The sequence below is a fragment of the Macrotis lagotis genome, chromosome 5 (genome assembly GCF_037893015.1).
Source record: "Macrotis lagotis isolate mMagLag1 chromosome 5, bilby.v1.9.chrom.fasta, whole genome shotgun sequence".
In the NCBI taxonomy this organism is placed as follows: domain Eukaryota; kingdom Metazoa; phylum Chordata; class Mammalia; order Peramelemorphia; family Peramelidae; genus Macrotis; species Macrotis lagotis.
This window is the reverse complement of record NC_133662.1, coordinates 255,619,521-255,644,313: the sequence shown is the minus strand read 5'-3', so window position 1 is coordinate 255,644,313 and position 24,793 is coordinate 255,619,521. Positions and strand designations below refer to the sequence as shown.

At 43.6% G+C, this 24,793-nt stretch overlaps 1 protein-coding gene across 3 annotated transcripts in view; it reads left to right on the top strand.

Annotated features, from left to right (window-relative positions):
- CUX1 (cut like homeobox 1) overlaps positions 1-24,793 on the top strand; it is a 407,456-nt gene that overhangs the window by 269,487 nt on the left and 113,176 nt on the right. For all 3 annotated transcript variants that reach the window (XM_074189479.1, XM_074189480.1, XM_074189478.1), the window contains exons 9-10: positions 9,390-9,438; positions 19,304-19,408. In XM_074189479.1, the coding sequence (XP_074045580.1) occupies positions 9,390-9,438; positions 19,304-19,408 (154 nt within the window). The remainder of the gene's footprint in view (positions 1-9,389; positions 9,439-19,303; positions 19,409-24,793) is intronic.

Below are 24,793 nucleotides of genomic sequence, written 5' to 3'. Positions count from 1 at the left end.
ATTAGGTTGGAAGGGGTTAGAAGTAATAAAGTTGAAATGAGAAAGTTTTGATCCAAAGTAGCTGAGAAGATTGTATTTGAGGATGTTAAGTGATTCGCCTAAGGTCAGACTTTAGTAGCAGGTAACCTAGATAGGGATGAGAACCTAAGGCCTTAACTATTAGACCATAAAATGACATGATGTTGGTCTCTTTCAGCTCTGAGAGTCTGATTGCTCCTAACAGAGCTGCTAACAGGGTGCCAACATAGAACAAATATATTTATATATGTGCGTATGTGTATGCATATACTTAGACATCCAGATAGCCATACATCACACTTCTATATTCTACAGCAGGGATGGGAATGTTAAAAGAAAATGTATATCTGTAAACACTTTCATCAAAAAAAGAAGGAAATAGATTGATGAATTGGAGATACAACAACCATAAAAGGGATTGGGAAAATCACATTGGGTTTTGAAAAGTATAACCTCCCGGGGCAGCTAGGTGGCGCAGTGGAGTCAGGAGTACCTGAGTTCAAATCCGGCCTCAGGCACTTAATTATTACCTAGCTGTGTGACCTTAGGCAAGTCACTTAACCCATTGCCTTGCAAAAACCAAAAAAAGAGGAAAAAAAAAGTATAACCTCCTGCCCCCCCCCCCCCCCCCACACACACACACATGGGTTGTAGATACTTGCATGCTCCCAATTGTAGTCCCGTATTCTCCTCTCTGGAAAGTCATCTAACCTTCCTGCATCTTGTAGACACTTGCATGCTCCCACAGTCCTGTATTCTCCTCTCTGGAAAGTCATCTAACCTTCCTGCATCTAGCCTTGCTTCCGCTACCCCAGGAATTGCTGCCAAAATGGCTGAAGGAATAATACTCCTTCATCTTCCATCTTTGAGTTCAGACTCCTTTCCTCTTCCATTGAAGGAATCTCTTATCTCCCATCGCCATGTCTTTGCCGAAGCTATCCTCCCTGCCAACCTTGAGGGCAGGGACTCTTTCACTTCAGTTGTATCCTTGATGCCTGTTATGTAAGAAGGTTCTTAATAAATGCTTTTTGCCTGGATTAATTGCTTCTCCCCATACTTTGCCATACTTTCTTGGACAAAGAGTGCCAGAATAGTAGAAACTGAATTGAACCAACTAATAGAGGACAGGTAAAAATTATTTACATGGCTGTTAAATTTGATGGCAGAGATTTGTGTCTACTATTGCTATTCATTTTTATTAAATATGCTGTAATGGCTTTTTATGAGAGAGAGAGAGAGAGAGAGAGAGAGAGAGAACTATTTCAGTGTCATTGGCTTCCTTTGTAGTCTCATATTTTATTAAGTGCATGTAAAAATTATAAGGAGCCATCAGCTTCACCAAATGGCCCTGTGGGGCCAGGACCCAAGAAAGGTTCAAGCTGCTACCTTCGAGACCTCTCTTTTTAATCCCAGGAGATCTCTCTTCTCTGATGTTGAGGTTATTGACTTCCAAATTTGGTGTGGGATTTGGTGATCCCACAAACATGGCCTTCATATGTTCCTCTCTGCCCCGAAGATATACTTTGTACTAACAAATCAGCAGTCTGTCTCATGGGAAGGGCCAGATTTCCATGAACCATAGTTGAGGATCACATAGCCCAAGTATCCAAGTCAGTGCCCAGCTTTTAAGATGACTATATTTCCAGTCCTATCAACCTTGACCATGGATAAAGATTATGTGTTAACCCAGAGAATTCTCCAGAATAATCTGTGTGGGTCTGATTGAAAGAACTCCACACTGTAAGCCAAGCTCAAATTATCTCCTGCCTTGAAGTTGGAGCTGAGGGTAAATACATCCAAGGTTAATAGATCGGTGGCAGCTGTTTTGTCAGCTCATAAAAAGGTGAGAGAACGAAATTTTAATAATAAATAGTTTGGCTGAGCAAACAGTATATGCGGTTATTAGGGACTTTTGAAAATAAGTGAATTTATACTAATGTTGAATGTCAGCTACTGATGGAGTAGTTAAGCTCTGAAAATGAAAAACAAGAGGCCTTTGGAATACTGTTGACATTTGCTCTGAAAAAGTACGTACAATTTCATTCATTACTGCACTTTTAAGATAACATTTATAGTGGTGGTATTAACCTCTGTGTTTTATTTCAGTATTGAGGGCAATTTTATGGAAGGATTAGCTTTTTTTTTCCTTTTTATTTGGTGAAAAGGGAAGGGGGGGAGAATTCAAAAGTCTATATAGAGAAAATGTTCTGACATGACCAGTACCTGCATTAAAATATTTTCATTTTGTTAAGAGAAGCTGTTGTCTAATTAGTTTTCTCATAAGCCACAGACTTAGAGTCAAATGGAACTTGGGAGTTCCCCATTCATTTTACAGATAAAGAAACAGAGGCTCAGAGAGAGTAAGTTCACCTTGTTTTCACCTCTTTCTTTGAGGTTGAGCCAGAAAGGAGTCGGCCATAAGCTCTCCTGTTATTTCCCACATTTGATGTTCTGTTCCCAGGTGGATGAAATGGGAGGATGTATCTTCGTCCTCTGATATGATTGTTATTCTAATTGATGAATTGATTATGGAATTCCATTGGTTTGGGAATCTCCCAAAGAAGAACCCCGCCCCTTCTGTGTATGGGCCCCTTTTCTGCATAGCCAAGCTGCCAGTGGGTAGCAGGAGCAAGACATGAACCTGTGACTTTCCAGCTCTAACACTAGTTATCTCTACCATGCCTTGTGCTTTTCAATTCATATGAAATGTCTTTAAGCATCATGTCAGTGTGTTGAGTGCTAGAGGTACAAATAAGAAAAAGAAAGCCAGTCCCTGCCCTCGGGGAGCTTCCCATCTAATGGAGGAAACTGGGGGGGGGGGGTGGAACTGTCAGTGGGTACCCTGGCTAGGTACATTGGAACCAGGTGCTGATGCCTGGACAGGAAGGCAGGCTTTGGGAAAGAATACACTCCAGGAGGCTGCTGAGGATCAGATTCCAGGAGAAGCGATCTCAGGTGACCAGTGGATCCTGGGGGACCCACCCAGAGCTCCTCCCTTCCTTCTTCCCCCATGTCCTTTGACCTTTCCTAGACACTCCTCATTCTGCCATGTTTCCTCTCTATGCTTCCATTGCCCAGCCCTGTATGTCTTGAGTAATCAATACTCAAATGGAGGCAGTGTGGTACAATGGCAAGAGCTGTGGGAAAGGAGCAGCACCTTCTGGCCTCAGTTTTCTTCCTGTAGGATGAGGGTGTTAGAATAGAGGGAAGACTTCCAGACTTCTTTGAGGTCACTTCATTCCCAGGCTCCTTAGATTGAGAACTGGGTTCAACAGCCTGGTTTTAGAAACTGAGGCATAAACTAGTAAATGACTTGCCTAGTGTCTCACAGGTGTAAGTGTCTAAGGAATGATTTGAACCCAGATCCCATATCTGTTCACTCCCACTGCCCTGTGCTTTCCTCAACTGTAAAATAAGGAATTGGTGGGCGGCTAGGTGGCACAGTGAATAGAGCACCGGCCCTGGAGTCAGGAGTACCTGGGTTCGAATGTGACCTCAGACACTTAATAATGACCTAGCCGTGTGGCCTTGGGCAAGCCACTTAACCCCATTGCCTTGCAAAATCTAAAAAAATAATAATAATAATAAGGAATTGGACTAGCCGGTGACTGAGGAAGACTGTGATCAGATGAGGCCATTAAAATGAAGGTTTTTTTTTAACCCTGTTGTCTTCAGGATCAAACAGGAAATTCCCCTCATAACCAGGCCCCCTTCTACCACTCCAGTCTTCTTATACCTCACTCCCTCCTCCAAGAACAATGGCCTCAAGTTTGTCCCATAAACTATAGACTCTCTTCCACACAACTGACCTTTTTGGCTTCCTTTATGTTCCAACTAAAATCCTACCTTCAATCTTCCCAATCCTTCTTAATTCCAATGCCTTTCCTCAATTATTTCCTCTTTATCCTGTATATAGATTATTTATATATTTGTTTGCACATTGTCTCTCAGAGTCGAAGCTCTTTGAGGGCAGAGCTATCATTTGCCTCGTTTAGAGCTGCACATAGTAGGTGCCTAAAAAATGTTTGTTGATTGATTGATTTGTTCCCTTAGCAGTCATCCTCACTTTGGTATGAAAGTAAAGAATACTGAATCTGGCCTCAGAAGCCCCAAGTTCAAGCCTAGACTTTGCCATATTATATGACACTTCAGGCAGCCTTTCAGAGGCTCAGGTTCCTTGTCCATTGAATGGTGATATTATATGTTGATCTACTGGGTACATCGCTGAGGTGATGTAAGGAAGGCACCATGGTACCAGTGGGTTTGGACTCCAGCTTGGATCCTGCATCTCATTACCTCTACATCCTTGGGCAAGTCACTTCTCCCTGTTTCTCAGTTTCTTCAAATATAAAAGGGGGATTGTATGGTGCCAACATTCTTGTTCATGCTCAAGTTACCTCTCTGGCCCTCAATTTCCTCTTCTGCCAAGTGAGGGAATGAGAGGGTTGGATCAGAGGTAGCTCTAAGGTTCTTTCTGGATCCATGTCTGTGATCCTGTGATCCTAAATACAGAAAGTACCCCACCACCACCTCTCTCCCCAAGGACAGTGCATTACACCAATGATTAAAATTGTTGGTTGAATTAATCATTTAAGAAAGTATCCTCTCTTGCCAGAATTACCAGCTTGTCAACAGACTCTAAAACAATGCTTCGAAGTGTTTTGCCAACCCCAGCTGGCTTCCTTCCATTGGGTGTTTCTAGAACAGAGACCGTAATAGCCTCTGTGGGTCCTGCTGTCATTTTGACACCTATCATTAAGCATCTCTGCCAGATGATAGAGCAGAGTGAAGGGCTTTCCATTGTACTGGAAATACAGAACTTGTCTGGCCAGGCCACAGTCAGAGCAGTGGGCTTCAGAGCAGGCTACTGGTCAGGATCATAGTTGCTTGGTAACAAAGGTTAAACCGATCAAAAGACAGAAAACTGATATTCCTGCTAAGTTGTAATTCATTTCTAGTGATTGTGTCCACCTCAAGATAGCTGCTTCTGGGTTGAATGGAGCTGGTTCTTTAGAATTGCCTTGGGGGGAGGGGCATGTGTCATTTCTTGGCATGTCAGCCAGAATGGTGGGAATCTTATTTCTTTATGGGGAATGCTCCTGGAAAATATTTACAGTTTGTCCAGTGCAACCATGCCTACAAGTCATCTTGTAAGTGTAAGAATGTCAGAGTGGAAGGGAATCATCAGTGGTCAAACATTTTATAGATAAGGAAACTGAGGCCCAGATTAATTGAGCCTTGTCCAAGTGGGCAGGATTCATAGAGCCCAGATGAGAATCTCGGTCTCTTGACTTCTTAGTCTACTACCTAGTCCCTCACAGCTATTCCCCAAATGGTAAGCAGTAGAGAGAAAAATATCAAATTCTGATTACTCTCTGGTTGGGTCATCATTTACTCTCCTGCATCTTTATTCCCTTCTAAAGGAACTTGGGGGGAGAAGTCAATCAAGATAATAGGTGGGGGTGGCTAGGTGGCATAGTGGATAAAGCACCAGCCTTGGAGTCAGGAGTACCTGGGTTCAAATCCGGTCTCAGACACTTAATAATTACCTAGCTGTGTGGCATTGGGCAAGCCACTTAACCCCATTTGCCTTGCAAAAACCTAAAAAAACAAAAACAAGATAATAGGTGAATAAGTCCACATGTAATCTGACTCATTTGATGAAATGGTTAGTTTTGCTGAACTAGGTCCCCCCCCCCCCTTTATTCTCTATTGTAAGAGTAGACTGGGGAGAGACAAAGAGGAGAAAAGAATACTGTAACCTGAAAATATAGCTGATATAAAAACCAATTGTATCAGCAAAAAAGGAAAAACATTTGCATGGATAACATTTGTTTTCATTCACTAAGAAAACCGTCTGTAAGGAGGGAAGCCCACCCATCTCTTTCCTCTCCCATCTACCACGTTGTGGTTTGGTTCTTGTTTTCACCCAACTGATCCCCATTCCAGAACAACTTGTTTCTCCCCATCCCAGAATCATCAGTTCTCCCAAGGGGCTTCCTGGATGGTGTGGTGTCATCCCCTCTACAACTTGCCTTCCTTGTATGAAGACTCCAGGAAGTAGCAGCCCATTGTGGGAAAGTCTTCTTTGATAGAAAGTATTCTTTTGAAACCCACTTCTTTCAAATTCTGCCCATTTCTCCTCCTGATGCCCTTTTTGTCCAAGTATAACTCAACATTGAAGAATTTGAAGACTGCAGTGTAGTCACAGCCCAATCAAGCTAAAGATGTCCCCAATTCCTTTATCTGGTCTTTGTGCTCTAGTCCACGGTCTCCAGGATCCTCCATCCCCACCAGCCTAGGAAACATCTTCCTGACTATATACTGCTTTGCAAGTAGCCTTCCTCAAGTGTGGTGCATAGAACGGAACACTCTTCAGCAGACTCGGGCTGACCCTGGCCCCCTCTGGCCAACCTCTCACATCCCTCATAATAGCAACACTCAGTGACACTGTACCTTTCTTAACGGCCCCTGAGATGGCATCAACTTTCTTGGCAGGGCCTTGGTCTGCACTGGTGGACTGATGGCCCGCATCCACACCCCCCGGTTTGGCTCTCCACTTTCTGAGACTCGTTCCTGGTGTTCTCTCGGCCTTGCTGCGTCCATATTTCACCATCTTGGTGCCTGCTGCCAGTCTCTCCTGTTTCTGCTTGACGGCTCATCCCCTGGGGGCAAGGCCTGTGTCTTCTCTGTTCTGTTCGCTCATCTCATAGCACCTAGGTCTGCCAGGAACCTTGTGGGTGCCCAGTAAATTTTAATTGAGTGATTTATTGAATGAAATCATTAATAACACTGCAGTTGACTGACTTGTCTTAGCAGCAACTTCCATTTCCCAAAAGCACTGTCATGGGGTGGTGCCCTTCGACTTGACAAATACAGATTTCAGTTGAATGCATTATAAAGGCAATTGTTTGGAGGCTCCTTGAAGCAACTGTTTGACTCAAGTTGAAAACTTTGCTGTAAAATTGTTTAGCCAACCTTAATGAAAATAGCAAGCCTTCACCAACTGGCATCGGCATCTTCCAGCTCCTTCCTCATCGGGCTGTCAATGTGGCAGCTTCCAAATTGACGAATCATTATTCTTTTATATTAGGTTTAAGACACGTAGCTCGTCTTAGTGATTTTTCCCTTTAGAGTTACAAGAATAGTTTTTCTAAGATAGTATAGCTTATCTCTCTTAAAAATTGAAAGTTAATTTTGTGATCTTCCCTAATGTGTTCAGTCATTGAAGGGCCCCCACCTCCCCTCCCCAACTTCCCCTTTCATCTTTCCTTGTTGATGTTCAGTTTGATCATTTGAATCTTACCAAGAGACACCATGGAGTTAGGAAATCAGCTCCAAAATAGCTTCATTTCACCAGGCGGTTGCACAAGCTGGAACAGACTTTGCAGTCCAACCTAAAGGCAGTATTCATTTTCAAAGGCTGTCTAATGAGGTGTGTGCCTAATCACAAGGAATGGGTTCCCCCATTCAGGCTAGGGCTGTGATAAGACTGCTGGCTGTCAGAGGGGCCTGAAGAGTATCCAAGGGAAGGAAGAAAAAGAGGAAGAGAGGGAAGGAAGGAAGAGAGAAAAGAGGGAAGGGAGGAAAGGAGGAAGGGATGGAAGGAAGAGAGAAAGGAGGGAAGGGAGGGAGGAAAGGAGGAAGGATGGAAGGAAGAAAGGAGGGAAGGGAAGGAGGAAGGGATGGAAGGAAGGAAGAGAGAAAGAAGGGAAGGGACAGAGGGAAGGAAGATGGAAGGAAGGGAGGGAAGGAGGGAAGAAGGAAGAAAGGAAGAGTAGAAGAAAGGAAGGAAGAAAAGAAGGGAGGGAGGACAAATGCAACCCTAATAGCTTTTTTGAAACTTCTCCCTAAGGCTTTGGAGATTCCCCAAATCAGTACACACAAAAACGCATCCAGAGTGGCCTTAACAGAAATAGCATTGACCCATGAGCAATCTATGCAGGGCCTCATGTAGACAGAAGACCTGGGTCTCAAAATGAAGAACACTGGACTGGAAAGAGAGAAAACCTGGGAAAGCTCTTAATCTCCCCAGACCTCAGTTTCCTTGTCTGAGAAATAAAGCCATTAGATGAAACAACCTACGAGATCTCCACTAGTTCTAAACCTGTGAACCTTGATCCTCAAGATGATCTATAGCTTTACAAACATTTTCTCATTTGTCTTCATGCCCTCCTGGTGAGGTAGGAATAGTACAACCATCATTCTCCTCCGTTTACAAATGAGGAAACTGAGTCCCAGAGATTTTTTAAGGGTCTGCGCTAGGATTTGGACTCAGGCCTCCAACCAATGCAGCCCTATGGCAGATGTTGAGGTCGTATCTTCCTTCAGGAAAGTCAGTGGTCATGACTGCCCTGCCAGTTCCCCCACACCAATGTGCTCAGGCAGCATGGGGGCACTTCTTCACCTGTGTCACTCTGGTGTCTCATAATTCCTCCAGCCACAGCCTCTGCATTCCCTGCCCCAAACTGACTGTCCTCTCCTGGATCAGTCCTCCAGTTTGGGTGGTCACACTGCTCCATCAGAGAGTCTGGCAGGCCTGGGGACGGGGGCGCCTGGCTAGCCACATGATGACTGGCTGTCTCAGTGTGATGCTGCCTGGATTCTTTGTCTCTCTATCTGTAGGCAAGGACACAGAATACCTTCACTTCCTTCCCCTGCCTGCTCAGACCCCTGCCCACCTTCCCAGCAGGCCAGGGCTTCATTTCAGAAGCATTCAGAAGCACCTTCTCCAGGACTTCTCAGCTTGGGAGTTTTGTTTCCTCCCAGTGACTAAAAATTAGGGGGTTCCACCAGTTTCTTTGTGCTTTGGTCGTGCCTCAATCATTTTTAACTGGGTGGTGTCTCTCTATCTGTCTCCTATCTGCCTCTGCCTCCCCTTCTCTCTTCTCTCTTTCTCTGTCTCTATCTCTGTTTCTCTTTTTCTCTCTCCTCTATCCCTATCTCCCTTCCCCTGCCCCTTACTGGGGGTCTCTGTGTCTATTGTGTTATGTACCTGCCTTGTACCAGGGCATTTTAAAAATAAAAGATGATCTGGTAGCGTCAGGCCTGGTCTAAGCCAGGTGAGAGTCTTTGTCTTGGGGTGTTTACAGTGCAGATGGTGGCAGTCCCAGCGGCGCCCCGGTTTGGCACTCTGACACCGCCCCAGCCCACATCACCTAACGTGTAACCGCAGCTGTGGTGAAGGTTTCACTTCTCAGTTTTGACTCTCGCTTCAGACTCTGTGAATCCAGGCTTCTGCATGTGGCTGCTTTGTTATTGAAAGGCTGGAGCCTGCCCAGCCCCTGAACTAAAGCCGATCCCTCTAGGCCCTGCGCGGCCTCGTGTTGTTACTTACTAAAGTGCTTTTCCCCCTTCTCGCTTCTCCCTAGGGCCGATGAGATTGAAATGATCATGACCGATCTTGAAAGAGCAAACCAGGTAAGACTTGTGATGGGTTTGGAGGGGAGATGTGCTCAGCGCCTCCTCTTTGGGTGGAGGGGGGTGCTCGGTGGTACCTCTGGGCCACTTCTCCATCCCCCCAATGAAGGGCCGATCCATCTGGGCTCTTGTGGCCAATGGTCCTCTCTGACGCTTGATACATTTTCTGATGTTCTGAGTATAAAAATACATGAAAATTCCAGGGAATTTGTCTTCCCCTACCAAAGCCCTTTGTTTGCTGCCAGCAATCCTGGCCTCCAGAGGTGAATCTCACCTCCAAAGAGGTGGCTTCTTGTTGGTGAGTGTGATCTTCACAGCCTACATGCTCACAGTGGATGCTTCCCTGTGAGGTTGGGCACACCATCTTCCATTACTCTGGCCTGGGACGAAGTGGGCCTTTGGGATCCTGCCTGAGCTCCTCCTGGAGGATGCTCCTTTCTGGGCCTACATCCAATGCCAACCTCCAGTCAGTAGACTCAGTCTCTCTCCGTGCTCTTGGGTCCACCTGAACTGGGCCTCAGCAATCTGGAACCTAGCCAAGGATTAGGAAGAGAGCACAAAGGACATCTGAGCAGCCAGAGCACTTCACCAAGTCAACATGTGTTGAATTTAAGCCACAGCTTTTAGGAACCAACCCCTGCGCTGAGCACTGTCCTCGAGGCTGGAAGCACAGAGAACCAGATGAACTCATCCCTGCCCTCAGAGAGTTTCTGTTTTCTTGGTGGAGATACTCAGATGATGATGGCAGTGATACAATTAGCACTGAGATGACCCTGACAGTGTACATATCACGTCCTTACAAATGAGGCACTACTATGATACTCATTTTACAGATGGAGGAATTGAGATTGGCAGAGGTGAAGTGACTTTCCCAGGGTTGCAGAGCTAGGAAGGGTCTGCAGAAGGTTCTGAACAAGGGTCTTCTTGTCCCAAGTCTAGCAATCTGTCCACCAAAATAGACACTCGGTGAATCCAAGATCAGCCAGGAGAGAGGAAGGCAGTGACTGCTGAGAAAGACAAGTCCTCCAAGAACCTCCCTTCAAACTTAGTGACTCTGACTTTGTAAACAGTGTTAACAAGCTTATTAAAGTCAAAAGCTATGGAGGCTAACAGTTGTCTGCCTGACCTGGTTGCAAGTGAGAAAAGAGAGGGAGCAGCCAGATGGGGCAGTGATTAGAGCTCTGGACTGAATCCTGCCCCCAATACTTAGTAGCTGTGGGCCTTGTCTAAGGCACGTCACCTCTCTGGACCCCCATTTCCTCCTCTGTAAATTGAGAGGGTTGGACACAATGACCTTAACTCTCTTCCTGCTCTAAATCTGAACCTAGGAGATTAAAGAATTAAGAAAACCAGAAAAATGAACCAAAAACTCATATTGGTAAGGGACCCATCGGCCCAGGGACACACACCCCATACATATCAATGAGGAAGACTGAGGCATGATTTATATTATGTGTGTGTGTTATTACTACAATAAAAATATAGTATTTCACATGATTGCTCACTATTGAATATTCAGAATGATGTCCAGTTCTTCAGGGAGAAGATGAATTATGATCCATATCCTTTGTTATTGTTGGGCCTTTGTTCCCGAAGAAGACCATGGCGTCAGGGAGGTGATGCCATGACTTGCAAATGAATTGATTTGAGAGAGGGGGTACTTTTCTCCTCTGGAGCCATCTGGGTTCAGTGGCCAGATAGGAGTCAGGATGACTGGAGATGGCCCCTGGTGTGTTATGTGAGGAATAGAGAAAAAAGGTCAATTTAGCCAGACTAAAGAGGTGGAAAGGGGAGAATAATGTCCAATGAGGCTCAGAAGCTAGTTTTCCGCCAACTAGATTGAGGTCATGTCGTAGAGGGCTTTAAAAGCCAAAATGAGCATTCATATTTGATTAAAAAGAAAGAAAAGTATAATTTCTAACAAGATTTTCATCTTCAATTATTTCTACAATTTCCCTAAAGTCTCAGAGAGCTATAGTTTTATTATAAAGCTCTGAAGATAGAGATTTTTACCTTTATTAGCATCACAGACCCCGCAATCCATCTGATAAAAGTCAATGGATGACTCCTAGAATCATGGTTTTAAATGTGAAAAATGAAGCAAATCAATTATGTTGACACAGTTAACAATTAAAAAAAGACAAGATCGCGTACCCCAGGCCTTAGATCCTCTTGCTAATGCAAGATTGTCACATCTCAGAAGGGTGCCCAGAAATCATCTGGCCCAGGTTCTCCTCAAATAATGAGTCTTGGATAGCCCTTGCCTGAGCCTCTATCCTCTGCTTGGACACCTACTAACTCCAGTCGCCTCACCTTCCTTTTGTCATCGACTCTAGGGTAGGGAGACTTGTCTGTGGAGCAGAGCTCCACCTCCCGGCATCTTCCAACGCTGGTCTTGGGTTCTGCCCCCCAAGGGCCAAATGACAACTCAACCAGAGTCATTGTCCCCAAGCCAAGGAGCAAAGCCCTTACAAGTTTGTCCTAAAGACCCTCATCCACGTTCATGCAGCCATTCACAAATGGAAATTGACACCAACTCTTTCTTTTGCCCTTTTGGAGGGCTGTAATGAGTCTGTCTGCCCACAAGAGCACAGTTCAAGAACACCGTGGGCTGCGGCTTCTCCCCACCCAGTTTTATAGCTGGGTGGCCTCCATCATGGGCAGAGCAAATGATTTGTCCGGGCTTGTTGAACATGGTGCTGTTAAAATTCCTCCTTTGGCTTCCAGATCACTACTCTACCCCTCACTGAGATCTCACCCACTGTGGGGAGATGGTATAAGCTACTCACCTGCCTTAGGTTAATGAAAGCTCTCCCAGCAGCCTCTGGGTGAGTTGTGTGTCCTTTGTGATGCCAAGGGCCAAGATGAGAAACTAAATGGAACTCAAGTCTTGTTTTTTTTTTATTGGGTAGGGAAAATTAGTCAAAAATGTTGGCTGTCTGGAAGCTCCAGTACCTGGAAGTGAGAAAGTACATAATAATTGTTCATTCATTCCTTTATTTAGCACCAGTAATGATTTTCAAGGCTTTGACTGTTCAGAATAGTAGGGGAAAAAAATATTTTTTATGCCCTTTCTTTCAAGAATGGTAACATTATGCTTTAATTCCTCTTTTTTTGTTGTTGTTTTTAGGTTTTTGCAAGGCAGTTGGGGTTAAGTGACTTGCCCAAGGCCACACAGCTAGGTCATTATTAAGTGTCTGAGGCCGGATTTGAACTCAGGTACTCCTGACTCCAAGGGCCGGTGCTTTATCCACTGTGTCACCTAGCCGCCCCAACTTTAATCCCTCTTAAAGAATTACACAGTATGGGGCAGCTAGATGGCCCAATGGATAGAGCACCAGCCCTGGAGTCAGGAGTACCTGAGTTCAAATCTGGCCTCAGACACTTAATAATGACCTAGCTGTGTGGCCTTGGGCAAGCCACTTAACCCCATTTGCTTTGCAAACAAAACCTAAAAAAAAAAAAAAGAAGAATTACACAGTAGTCTAGCGCTTCTTAATCACAGATATAAACCCTTGCTACATGGATCAAGTGCTATAAATTGTGAATTTGTTCATCTATGAATCAATTAGGAGGGGCCTGCTGGGTGCCAAGCCTATTACTAAGTCCTGGGCTGCCCCAGCCTGTCCTCAGGAAACTCCTCTTCTCTCCTGGACCTCTCTTCATTTACCTCATACTTGGTGCCTTCATAGCTATACAGCTTGAGACATGGGCTCTGTGACCTTGGTCTTTTGGTGTTTGGGAACCCACATATTGGATTCTTTTTGTGGATTCTGTGCTTTGTGCCTTTCACCCTTCTTCTGAGAAGGGTCCCATGGACTCTTCCCTGCAGGATGGGGTAAACCTTGGAAAGAGAATGGAAGCCTCTTATGGGCAAGAACCAGGGTCATTTTTTTTTTTCTTGGTATCTCCAGCCCCAATCACAGCTCTGGACTCATGAGCCTTGAAAAATATTTGTTGAATTAAATGCCTGAAAAAGAAACCCAGTTGTTTTATAGGTGAGAGTTTTTCCCCTTGAATTATAGGGTCGGATGGCATGTGAGATTTTGTAACACCAGCCTCTTTTGATGAGTCTTCTGAATAAGCTGGCATTGCATTGACCATTTTTTTATACAATGAGGCCACCACTCTGGGCACCGTGCCGCGCTTTGGCCCCAAGCATGTTCTGAAAGGTAACTGAGCCATCTGAAGTCACCCCGCAGCCTTCCCAGAGTATGGCACCACAGACGGGGAGTTCACAGGTGATGTCAGGGAACATGCCAGATGAGCTGAATGACATTGCTCATCATGTGAAGACTTGAGAAAGGAATTTATAAGACAGACAAAAGTCCTGACTAGTTGAAAGCATAATTGAGGGGGAGAAGCCCCAGGGGACTGCAGAGACGTGACAGAGGTCCAGCTGGGACGTCATTCGAGGCAATCCATTGCCACGGCATTTTGCTCATCTCTGAAGCTGATGTGGCACAAGCCACCATTGCTACAGAGCCTTTGGTCCCCCAGGAGACCCCAGACGGCAGGAGTGGTTGCAACAGAGGGGGTGACATTCAGAGAAAAGAGTGAGCTAGCCCAAGCAGCCCATACTGTCCGATCCCTTCCATTGTTTTCTCCATCAGAAGAAGCCCCAGGAGGAGCAATTTAATAGTTCGTTGGCATATGGCCTTATTTTTGCATGAGAAACACAGTCAGAATGTCCTTCGGAGACCCATAGCTGCGTTTTATCACCGCCATGCCACTATTTCCATTGTGAAATGACAGAGGACTTGTCGGCAGCATCAATTAAGTATGGGTCTCATTTACACTGTTTGTTAGACTGGAGACTTCTTACTGTAATACCCACTATTTTAATTGGGAGCAATAAAGATTCTGAACTTTCAAGTCATTGTGATAAATAAAGGAAAAACAACTTTGTGCTTTAAAATCATCTCAAGTCCTGTCTTGGGACTCAGGAAGCTCATTAATATTTGCAGTTGGTGTTGGTTTCTGCTTGGAGCTCTGAGCGCCGATCACTTTGACTCTGTGTTAGCTTGCCTTGTGTCATCCCCTCCACCCCCACCCCCCAAACATACCAGGGCAGTATCAGAAGAGTAGGCCAAGAGGGACCTGCGAGAGCTAGAGCCACAGAGAAAGGTCGGGAAGAAGGCCAGTTAATGAGCTCGGTCAGTGTTGTAACATGTTGGAGATGAGGCTTATCTCCAGAGATTAGTTCCAGAGATTAGGTCTCCCCACTAAAGCCAAGTGCATCCTCAGAACAACCCTGAAGGGGTTTACCTTCCTTGTCCCCATTTTGCAGATGATAGGACAAGTGACTGGCTAGGATTGTTCAGCTCCTAGGTCCGAGGAGGCACTACTTTGGACTGACATTCTGTGCTCAGCATGCCCCCCCCCCAGCTGCTCCCTGCTCAGACCATGGGTGATATGCTACAGCAGCATGGGAGCCAGCCAGCCACAGAGGCCAGAGACATCTATAATTCTGTTCTCTGAGAGACATACAGGTCCAGCTACTGACCACCAACCATATCCTGAAGACTCCAAGTGAGGTGTCTCCCTGTCCTGGTGGAGAGAGTTTCCAGACAGGGAGTTCCATGCCCTGATGAAGCACTAGAGCAGGTATTATAACAGGCAGGAACTCAAAAATGCAATGGAGCTGAGGATAGTATAGGCAGCTTATTTTCAGAAGGATGAATGAATGCAGAAGGTCTTACCTTCCCATAAGCCTTTACTAGGGAAGAGGAGAGAGAGAGAGGGGGGGGGGGGTGGATGTGTGTGATGGTGTGGGTAGGTGTGTGTAGGTAGGATGGATGAATAGATAGGTAGGTAGATGAATAGAAGGATACATACTTACTCACATACATACATACATACATACATACATATTGCCTCCTTTATGCCAGGCCCTATGCAGAACACTATAATTATTATTCCATTTGATCCAACAACCCTGGAAACTCCAAAGCTATCCCCGTTTTTACAGATGAGGAAAAATTAAGACGAAATAACTTGCCAACTTGCCCAGGGTCATACAGCTAGAATGTTCCTGAGGTGATTATGAACTCAGACCTGAAGCTCACCTAGCTGGTTACCAAACAAAAAGTAATGGTGGGGACTTCACATGCTTAATTGTGGTGTCCTGGGTGTTTTGGTTTGGAAAGTTAGATGTTTAAAGAGGTAGTCAGGGACTAGAGAGGAAAAGGGACGATAATAATAGTGACTTATAGTTGACTGTGGGAGACTGCCTCATCTCTAAGGCTCCTTGGTGCAGCTCTTTGGTAGAATCACTGAGGCCAGCAAGCATGGCTCATGGACTGTTCTCTTTGCAGGAGGGTGATCACTATTCACAGTTGATGTTTTGGGTGAGAGGAAGGAATGCGTTGGTATAAATTCCAATGCACAAAGTCCATCCGCCTCCTCAGATCAACCACTCTGTCATTTAATGAGAGTCACTAGGGGTGGCTCCACTCAAACCACTTCAATCTCCATAGCTGTCTAGACTCATTTTTCCTCAAAGAAATCAATGTCCGCTGCAACATTGAACCATCATGGTGGGGAGCTTCCCATCCCTCTTGAAACCAGCTCTCTTTAGATCAGAATATCCATGAACCTGATTCCTTAATATTTTGATAACTATATTTCAAAATACACCTGAAAATAGTAGAGACATCAAGCTTCACTGGAAGCTGAAAGCAAAGCATGGTAGCTGTGACTATGTAGAGTGAATAATCACAGAGAATAAGCAAACTAGAATAATCTGTGCACCAACATAAGGGAGAGTTCTAGACCAAGTAGGTAAAAATGCTGAGTTAGTGAAAAACAACATCCAAAGAGATTGGATTCAGGAAGACCCAAGTTCAAATCCTGACTATGAGACTCTGGGCAAAATCATTTAACCTCTTAAGAGGAACGGTTGACCATACTATTTGACCCATGCCCCTCCATGAAGATTCCAACCAAAGAATTAGTTGGCTTTTTTCCTAATATTAAATGCTATCTCTATAAAAAAAAATTCATCACATTTATTTGAAATATGAATGAAAAGAAGAGAGAGAAACTCCATATGTCCATTGATTAAGAAATGACTGAAAAAAAAATCTGGGCATATTGTAATGTTACTGTGCCATTGAAATTATAGGATGGAATGTGAAAAGAGATGAAATAATGTACATGGTGGAACTAAAGAGGAAGAATGGCATAGATACTATAATGCTTATATTACTACAATAGTAACAAGACTTAGCACCTTGAGCAGAAGGACAGAGAGCTACCAGAAAGGAACATAAAATTGATACATTATTAGTAGTAATAGTGGCTCGTTAAAGTCCATTTTTATTGTAAATGTTTCTAATTATATGGTTATATTGAGGGTGGGTTATTTCTTTTCCTTTATTTTTGTTGAGGTTGTTAACTTTATAATAAAAAATATTAATTTGAAGTAAAGAAAAGTTATTTCAAAGGATTTTATTACAAAGTGGGAAAAGAAGATAATAACCTAGATTTACAATGTCTGTCCAACAAGAGCCACACTACCTCTTCTCAAGGCTCCAGAAGCTAAAATCATCCCAGCTGGATTGTTTTTCTGCTGTGTGGGATTCTCATTCTAGACAAATACAATATCATCATTGAATTCTTGACATCAACAAAAGAGGGAGTTTTGAAGCAAGTAATACTGAAATAACAAAGTCCAATCAAATGTGGCTGCCAAAGAAGTACCTGTTATAGGATTCTGTCCATAAGCACGGAAATGGAATGCATTGAAAAAAAAATGGGAGGAAAGAAAAGTCCATCCTGAGGTAAATACAGTCAAAGTTTAGAGGTGCTATTCTTCCAGTCATCGAATGCCTTTGATAAGATTCATACTTTACTTGGAGCAAAAAAGCATAAAATTGATGATCATCCTCTATCCATTGCGGAGCCAGCCCTTCATGAATCCACCATGTTGGTCCTGTTCCTAAGTAGTCCAACACCAACGTTTTTTTTTTTAAAAAGGAAAAGTCAGTGCCATGGTTATAATCCTTGATTGGTTACATGATGACCTTTTTTCTAGAGAGAATAGTTTTTTTCATAGTCAGTGAAAGAGCTAATGTCAAAATACACATATTTTCATGGCAGTAATGAACCAATTTTGCACCAGAGAATTTAGCTAAATCCAAAGGGTAAATTTTTCTGAGTGATGAAGTGACAATCAAAAACATTTTGAATGCTGAATCAGAAAGAAACTTGGAATAATGTTTCACAAGAAATAAAAGATTTTTATAGAGTTAATAATTTAGGAATTTATATCAGTGAGAAAGAATTCAACCTGTCCAGGTCTGCCTAGTTGTGTCACTTGCTCACCATTCTTCGTGGGCGATTCGATGGAACCCCACTTTCCACCTTAAGTCATCCTCTCGAGTGTCTGTTTAGCCTTCTCCACGGCAAGGCGTACTGTGAAATTGTGTTTAATATTATTCACAAGATTACAACAGATGTGTGAAATCGGCTAGGGAAAATATGCAAGAAGGAAGGGCAGCTGACAGCGTACAGTATATGCAGATGTAACATCTATTAGAAATATCCTCTGTGGTTTGTTTGCATGCAAAGTGAATAGAATCTCAAAACAATGCTGCTCTGAATGGAAGCCATCAGCAAAATTGCTTAAGGCTGCAAAACCCATTACTTGAACAACACCGGATTCTACAGGAAAGTATCTCGGCATACTAACTTTTTTGTTCTGTTTTTCCTTGGATACTTAAAATTATTAGACAAATGTTTTTATACAACTGAAGAAAAATAATAAATATCCTACTTAGTTTAAGCATACTGCTTCCTTGTGGATATTTTCTAGTAGCTAAAAGTGAGTCTAAATAAACCTGGTCTAGGGAGGAACATTCTCAAGGAGGTTGCGGACAAGAATATTCTCAGGGAGGTTGTGGACAATTTGACTCTCCAAGTCGTACTTCGTCATCTTTCAGCGGTGTCAGATCGGTCCTTCTGATCATCGTAAAATGTAGGCCTAGAACTCAATAAATGGGGGGAGGAAGAGAGTAAAGGGGCATTGATTCAGTTTTAGATTGGGAAATTAGAATGGCCAGATTTTGTTGTCCCCTCTTATGATTGGTAGAAGTACATTGCCGTTATGATCTCTTTGGGTCTGTTTTTCTTTGGTGGGCCTCAAATATGGATTCTTGGTTACTTGGGGAATAGGGAACCTCTTGTTCTGACCCTCCTGCCTTTTCTCCTCCTTGCGTCTCCCAGGTGGCCGTGTTTCTTCTCTTCCTCCTCCTAGCTCACTTTATTCATTGGCCCAGGCCTTGCCCATTTCTAACTGTTCAGTCTCAGGAGTCAATGTGTGGGGAAGGGTTAACCATGTCGAACAAAACCCTCACTCTCGCTGGAGAGGCCGCATTTACGCCCTTTGCGTTTATGGAAATACTTTCGGAAGAAAAACAAGCCCAACATTGTGCGTGTATTTCGGGGAGAATGGCCAAAGTGTCTTTAATTCACTGTTTACCCGTGAGAATTACTCCCAAGAGTAAGCCTGCAATAAAATCTTCTTGGTCTATGAGAAGAGAAAGAAATTGAATCAAAAGACTCCATTTCCACTTGTATTTATTCAGTCTGGGAAATTCAGTGGGCCGCAGCATTAGTATCAGCAGGGGATTCCTTGCTCCTAGCGTTAAATTACTGTCATAATCGCTCAATTATTTCTTCCTTGTACTGTTTAAAATAAAAATCCATCACATTCTATGTTTTTTTCTAGCATTTATTAGGTTGAGTGTTTAGGAAAATCAATTATAGTCAGTCAGGCATGAATTGATGAATGTTCCTGTAATAATTGTCAGTTGTTCAACTGAACGTACTTTCTCTTTCCACCCCTTTTCATTTCCTTCAGAGGGCAGAGGTGGCTCAGAGAGAGGCAGAGACCTTAAGGGAACAACTCTCGTCAGCTAACAAATCTCTCCAGCTCGCCACACAGATCCAGAAGGCGCCCGATGTGGTGAGAGAATATAATATTTACCAACTCTTACAGGTTTCTTACATTCATGGGATTCGACATCTGCGATTTAGATTTGTAGCTGGGCCTGGGAAGGGGGGGGGGTGGCATCTCTCCCCCTCTCCCTCATTCCTATTTAGGAATTGATGTTTTAAATTATATTTTCAGGGAACATAATTTTAACCAGTTTACATTATAACTAATTGCTTATCAAATTAAAAGGTCACACCCAAAAGGAAAAAAATTTGCTGAGCAGGCAGAATTTAGCTCCATAGTTCAGAGAGATGGTGGAAATAGGAGCTAATATCTTTAGGTTATGAAACTGTAAAAGAAAAAAAACCCTCAGAAAGCAGCATTGAGATCTGACTTCTATTACTAAAATAGTCATTTTTGTTTCAGCAAGTCCATAAAATGGAGGCTGTGGTGCTGAGGCCTTGTAACAGTCCTGAGAGGGCTGCCATCTTCAGTAGCTGTTGGGAATGGGATTTTTTCATCAAACAAGCAAAATTTGGTTGCCTTAGTTTGCTTGTTTTCTTACACTAAATGTGCGCATCTCCACTGAGAAACAGTTCATTGTTTGCTAGGCAAACCAGAGATGATAACAACTTGCCCTTCTTTTTTCTAACGATTTGAGCAGAAGCTGATACGATCCCCTTCTTCAGTAACTGAATGTGAATCGTTGATCCTCCACTTCATCAATTTGTCAATTTCCTGATTTTCCCAGAATTTCTTGAAATTTTTTAAATAATTCTTACCTAGAAATCTGACTCATTTGGGTCTTGGCCAAGTTGACTCCAGAGGACTGGGATAGACCTTCACACTTTTAGGGTCTTAATTTTGATTAATTCCCTTTCCTCCCAAATCACCCACCCTCAAGGAAAGAAAGAAAGAAAGAAAGAAAGAAAGAAAGAAAGAAAGAAAGAAAGAAAGAAAGAAAGAAAGAAAGAAAGAAAGAAAGAAAGAAAGAGAAAGAAAGAGAGAGAAGGGGTGGCGCAGTGGCCCTGGAGTCAGGAGTACCTAGGTTCAAATCCGGCCTCAGACACTAAAATAATGACCTAGCTGTGTGGCCTTGGACAAACCACTTAACCCCGTTTGCCTTACAAAAACCTTAAAAAAAAAAAAAGGAAAGAAAGGAGGGAGGGAGGAAGGAGAGAGAGAGAGAGAGAGAGAGAGAGAGAGAGAGAGAGAGAGAGAGAGAGAAGAAAGGAAAGGAAAGGAAAGGAAAGGAAAGGAAAGGAAAGGAAAGGAAAGGAAAGGAAAGGAAAGGAAAGGAAAGAAGGAAATTGGCATCCACACCAAAACAAAATAAAATTAGACAAAAACTAAATCTGTCTTCTACTCTGTAGCATGTGGGTATTGAATGAAAAGATTTTTAAACTCTCTTCCATCTCTAAAATTATGTAAATGGATTGGGCAGAATGCTAAACTGAGAATCTGGAAGCCCTGGGTTCCAATCTCAGCTCATGTGCTTGCTGACTATGTGACCAAATTCTCTGGGCCTCATGTACAAAGTGGAAGGCAGGGGTGGCACAGACCAGATGACTTGTCGAGGTCCCTTCTTATTTAGGTCCAAGATCCTGTGGGAAAGGCTTTAATTTCTATTTAGTATTAGATATAATAACCAAGGGGGCAGCTAGGTGGTACAGTGAATAGAGCACCAGCCCTGGAGTCAGGAGGACCTGAGTTCAATTCTGGCCTCAGGCACTTAAAAATGACATAGCTTTGTGCCCATGGGCAAGTCACTTAACCCCACTGTCTCACCAAAAAAAAAAAAAAAAAAAAAGTGTGATAGCTGGAGTTTTGCCCCAACCTTCTATGTACTCTATGGTTTGAGATCCCCCTCAATAGCCCTATAAGTGTGTACCCATTTTACAGAAATGGTCAAGAGCTGGGTCGAGTGGTCAGTGCTGAACTAGGAGTCCATGAGTTGAACTCCCGCTTCAGGCATGTGGGGTGAGCCTCCCTTAATCATGCTGTTCTCCTCTGTGGAAAATGAGGGGGATCACAGAGCCTGCCCCCATCCAAAATGGCCTAGAAATGACAACTGTTGTTGTTGGATCCTGATTTGAGCCTGGATCTTTCCAGTTCTTTCTGCCCTCCACTGCTCCTTTATCCTAGAATGGAAAATGTCTTTGGATCTAGCATGTTTCTTAGAATAAGAATTTTTTGTGGGTATGTCATACTTCAAAAGCCTTTTTGATAATCTCCTGGGAAATCATTTTAACTGAAATTTGACCCTGGCACAAAAGGAATGAGGAGGAAGACTAAGGTACATATTGATGGGACATGTTATCCTAGGTGGAGGAAAGCTTTCCGAGGCTTATGGTGACTTAATTCTTTTAAGCTCACTGTTGACAATGGCATCCTTCTGAAGGAGGAGCCCAACCTGGGATATCAGGTGTCCCCTTGTTTCTCTCCGTCTCTCTTTGATGCAAGTGTTGCACCGTCTAGCTGGAGACCCTTCCTGAATCCACTGGGATTCCCCTTGGTATTTGGGAGCCTAGGCCAGGCCTTGAATGCTTTGATTCCACATTTCTGCACCAGTGTCCAGCGCCATGAGTAAGGAGATTCTGAGAAGGGCCGAGTTGGGGTGCTGGGGATCCTGTGCACTTAGAAAATCGCCCGGATGGTGTTTCCATTACCTCAGCCTCTTGACAAGGAGGCTGCAGCCCTCCCAGGATTCTGCCTAGCTGTTCCACAAGCAAACCTTTCAACCGCTTCAAAGCCCTGCCAATCAGAAGGCAGCCAGCAACTTGGGGAGGGGCACTGAACAAAACAGTCTCAGTGACCAGCATTTGGCCAAGAAGTAGCAGGGTCAGCAGATTCCGTGGCCATGTCCACAGGGATCACTTGGGGCATTTGTAAAACAAGCTTGCCAGCCAAGATGCCTTTCCACTTCCCTCCCAACCCCAGCTGGATGTTCCTAGACCCTGACCAGCTAGTTGTGCCCACTTCTCTGATTTTCCAGACATTTGGGAAGCTGTCATAGAAGCACAGACTGCACAAGACCATAATAATAATTAAGGCCTCACATTTGCAGAGTACTACCAAGTCTTTAAAAAGCACTTTGTCCAGGGACAGCTAGGTGGCGCAGTGGGACCTCTGACATTAGCTGTGTGATCTTGGGCAAGTCACTTAACCGCACTGCCTTGCAAAAAACAAAAAGACAACACTTGTCTCTCGTCTCTCCTTTGATCTTCACTACTACACTACGTGGTGCAGACTGAGCAGAAATTTTATCCTCATTTTCAGATGGGGACATTGAGGCTCAAAGTTATATGACTGGATAGGGGGCAAGAGCTCAGGTCTGGTGCCCATGCCAGCATAGCCCTGTCTCTAACCTACGTAAACCCAAATAGCACAAAATTTTGTGTAACTTCATGATCTGTGATAATTGTTCCTTTCATCCTCTTGTCCCAGTCACTTGACTGATGTTCACTGAGCCCTTCCTGATAGGAGACAAAGAGAAGAGCAAGAAGAGACAGAGACAGAGAACTCTACAAAATGTTTAAAATATCTGGAAGTTCACCTGCCAAGTCAAACAAAACTTAAATGAATATAACTTTAAACCATTCTTTACAAAAATAAAGAGCACTTAAGTCATTGAATTAATGTGAGTTGCTTATGGTTAGGCTAAGCTTATCTTTTTAAAAGGCAATACTGCTTAAATTAATTTAGTTGGGGCCATAATAATCAAACCAACAAAGGCAAAATAAGAATAATTTCCACTTATTTTAAAATTAGATTTTCCCTTGACTTTTAATAGTCCTTTAGCATCTCACTCCTATTGAATCAGAAAAGGAATAAAGGATAGTATATCAGTTGTGAATATTCTCTGCTATGCCTGGAGATGGGGCCTTCTGTAAGCAAGTGGACATGGAGAGAGCCTGCCTGTGTCCTTGTATTTTCAGCCAGAACACATAAGAAACAAATTCAAGAGGCCATTGTCTTTTTTTTTTTTTGCAAGGCAATGGGGTTAAGTGGCTTGCCCAGGGCCATACAGCTAGGTAATTATTAAGTGTCTGAGGCCTGATTTGAACTCAGGTACTCCTGACTCCAGGACTGGTGCTCTATCCATTGTGCCACCTAGCCTCCCCTGAGGCCATTGTCTTAAAGATAACTTAGAGCCATTTTGTGGGTCATGAAGGCCACCTATGGTTCTTTCCATTCTTTAAAAATCCTTTCCTCTATGAGGCATTTGAAAACTGACTTCTGGGCACCTTTGTAAACAGCTGCCTGCACCACCAATTGATTGTTCATATGTCCACTTGCTCCTTCTAGCTTCATCTTTTAAATGTCCATTAAGTTCCCCCAGCCACATGTCTCGGCCCAGCTGACTGCTCCCCATTGGGATCCCCATCTTTGCTTCCATCTCCCCCTTTCGTCAGTGAACTCTCACTTTCTGGAAGCCCTTTGGAGCTCACACTAAATCACTACTGACTGAATGTCCTCTGCTACACTTAGAGTTCTGGGTAGTGGACACTGATCAGTCCTGGTATATTCCTGGGCCCTTGGTCTCTGTAGGACCGTTTTCCATCAGTTGCCCTTCTCCAAGAATTGGCGATGATCAGAGTTGCTATCTGGGCTTTTATCCCCTTTTCCCTTGCCATTCTCAGCGTTTTGTTTTAGTAGATTTCCTCGACTCCCTACCATTCTCCCTGCTGTCCTCTCGCTCTCGGCCTGCTTCCTTTCAGGCCACCAAATGCATTTTCCTTCATTTGTTTCACCTTTGCTCCTGCTGTTCCTCCTGCCTAAATGGCTGGTTTCTAAATGTTCCCCATTCTCCAAGGCCTAGTTTAGACTCCCAGCTCTCAAATTAACCTTTCTCTGACTATTCCTGCCCACATTGTTCTCTACCTTTTCTGAGATCCTACTTTCTTTGGTTAATCCCACATAGTTTATCCTTTAATTGTTAATAGATTCCTAATGGTTGTATAATGACATCATTTAAGTTAGATTTGTCTCTATAAACAGGTTTTAATTCCATGGAGGGCACTAACAATATCTTCTACTTCTCCAGCCCTCATGATGCATAGAACAGCGCTAAGTATAGAGTGGACACTCAACAAATCATTTTTATTAGATCTATATTCAATTTTCTGGATAGCAGCTGAATACTTAGATTCTGGGCAAGTGTACAAACAATATTTTAGTAACGCTAATCACTAAAAAGAAAGTCAACCTTTATGACCGGAGTATAAGAAGCCAAGAAAGAGGGGCTTCACTAAAAGTCCCTGGGCCATCTTTTATCCTCTAGAACCCTGGAGGAAACAAGTTGTATTCCATTATACAAAAAATAAGTATATATATATAACAGATACAACTTTTGAAAATCCAAGAGGAAAATTCTTGAATTGCTCTAGGGAAACCCATCGTAAATAGCTTCAC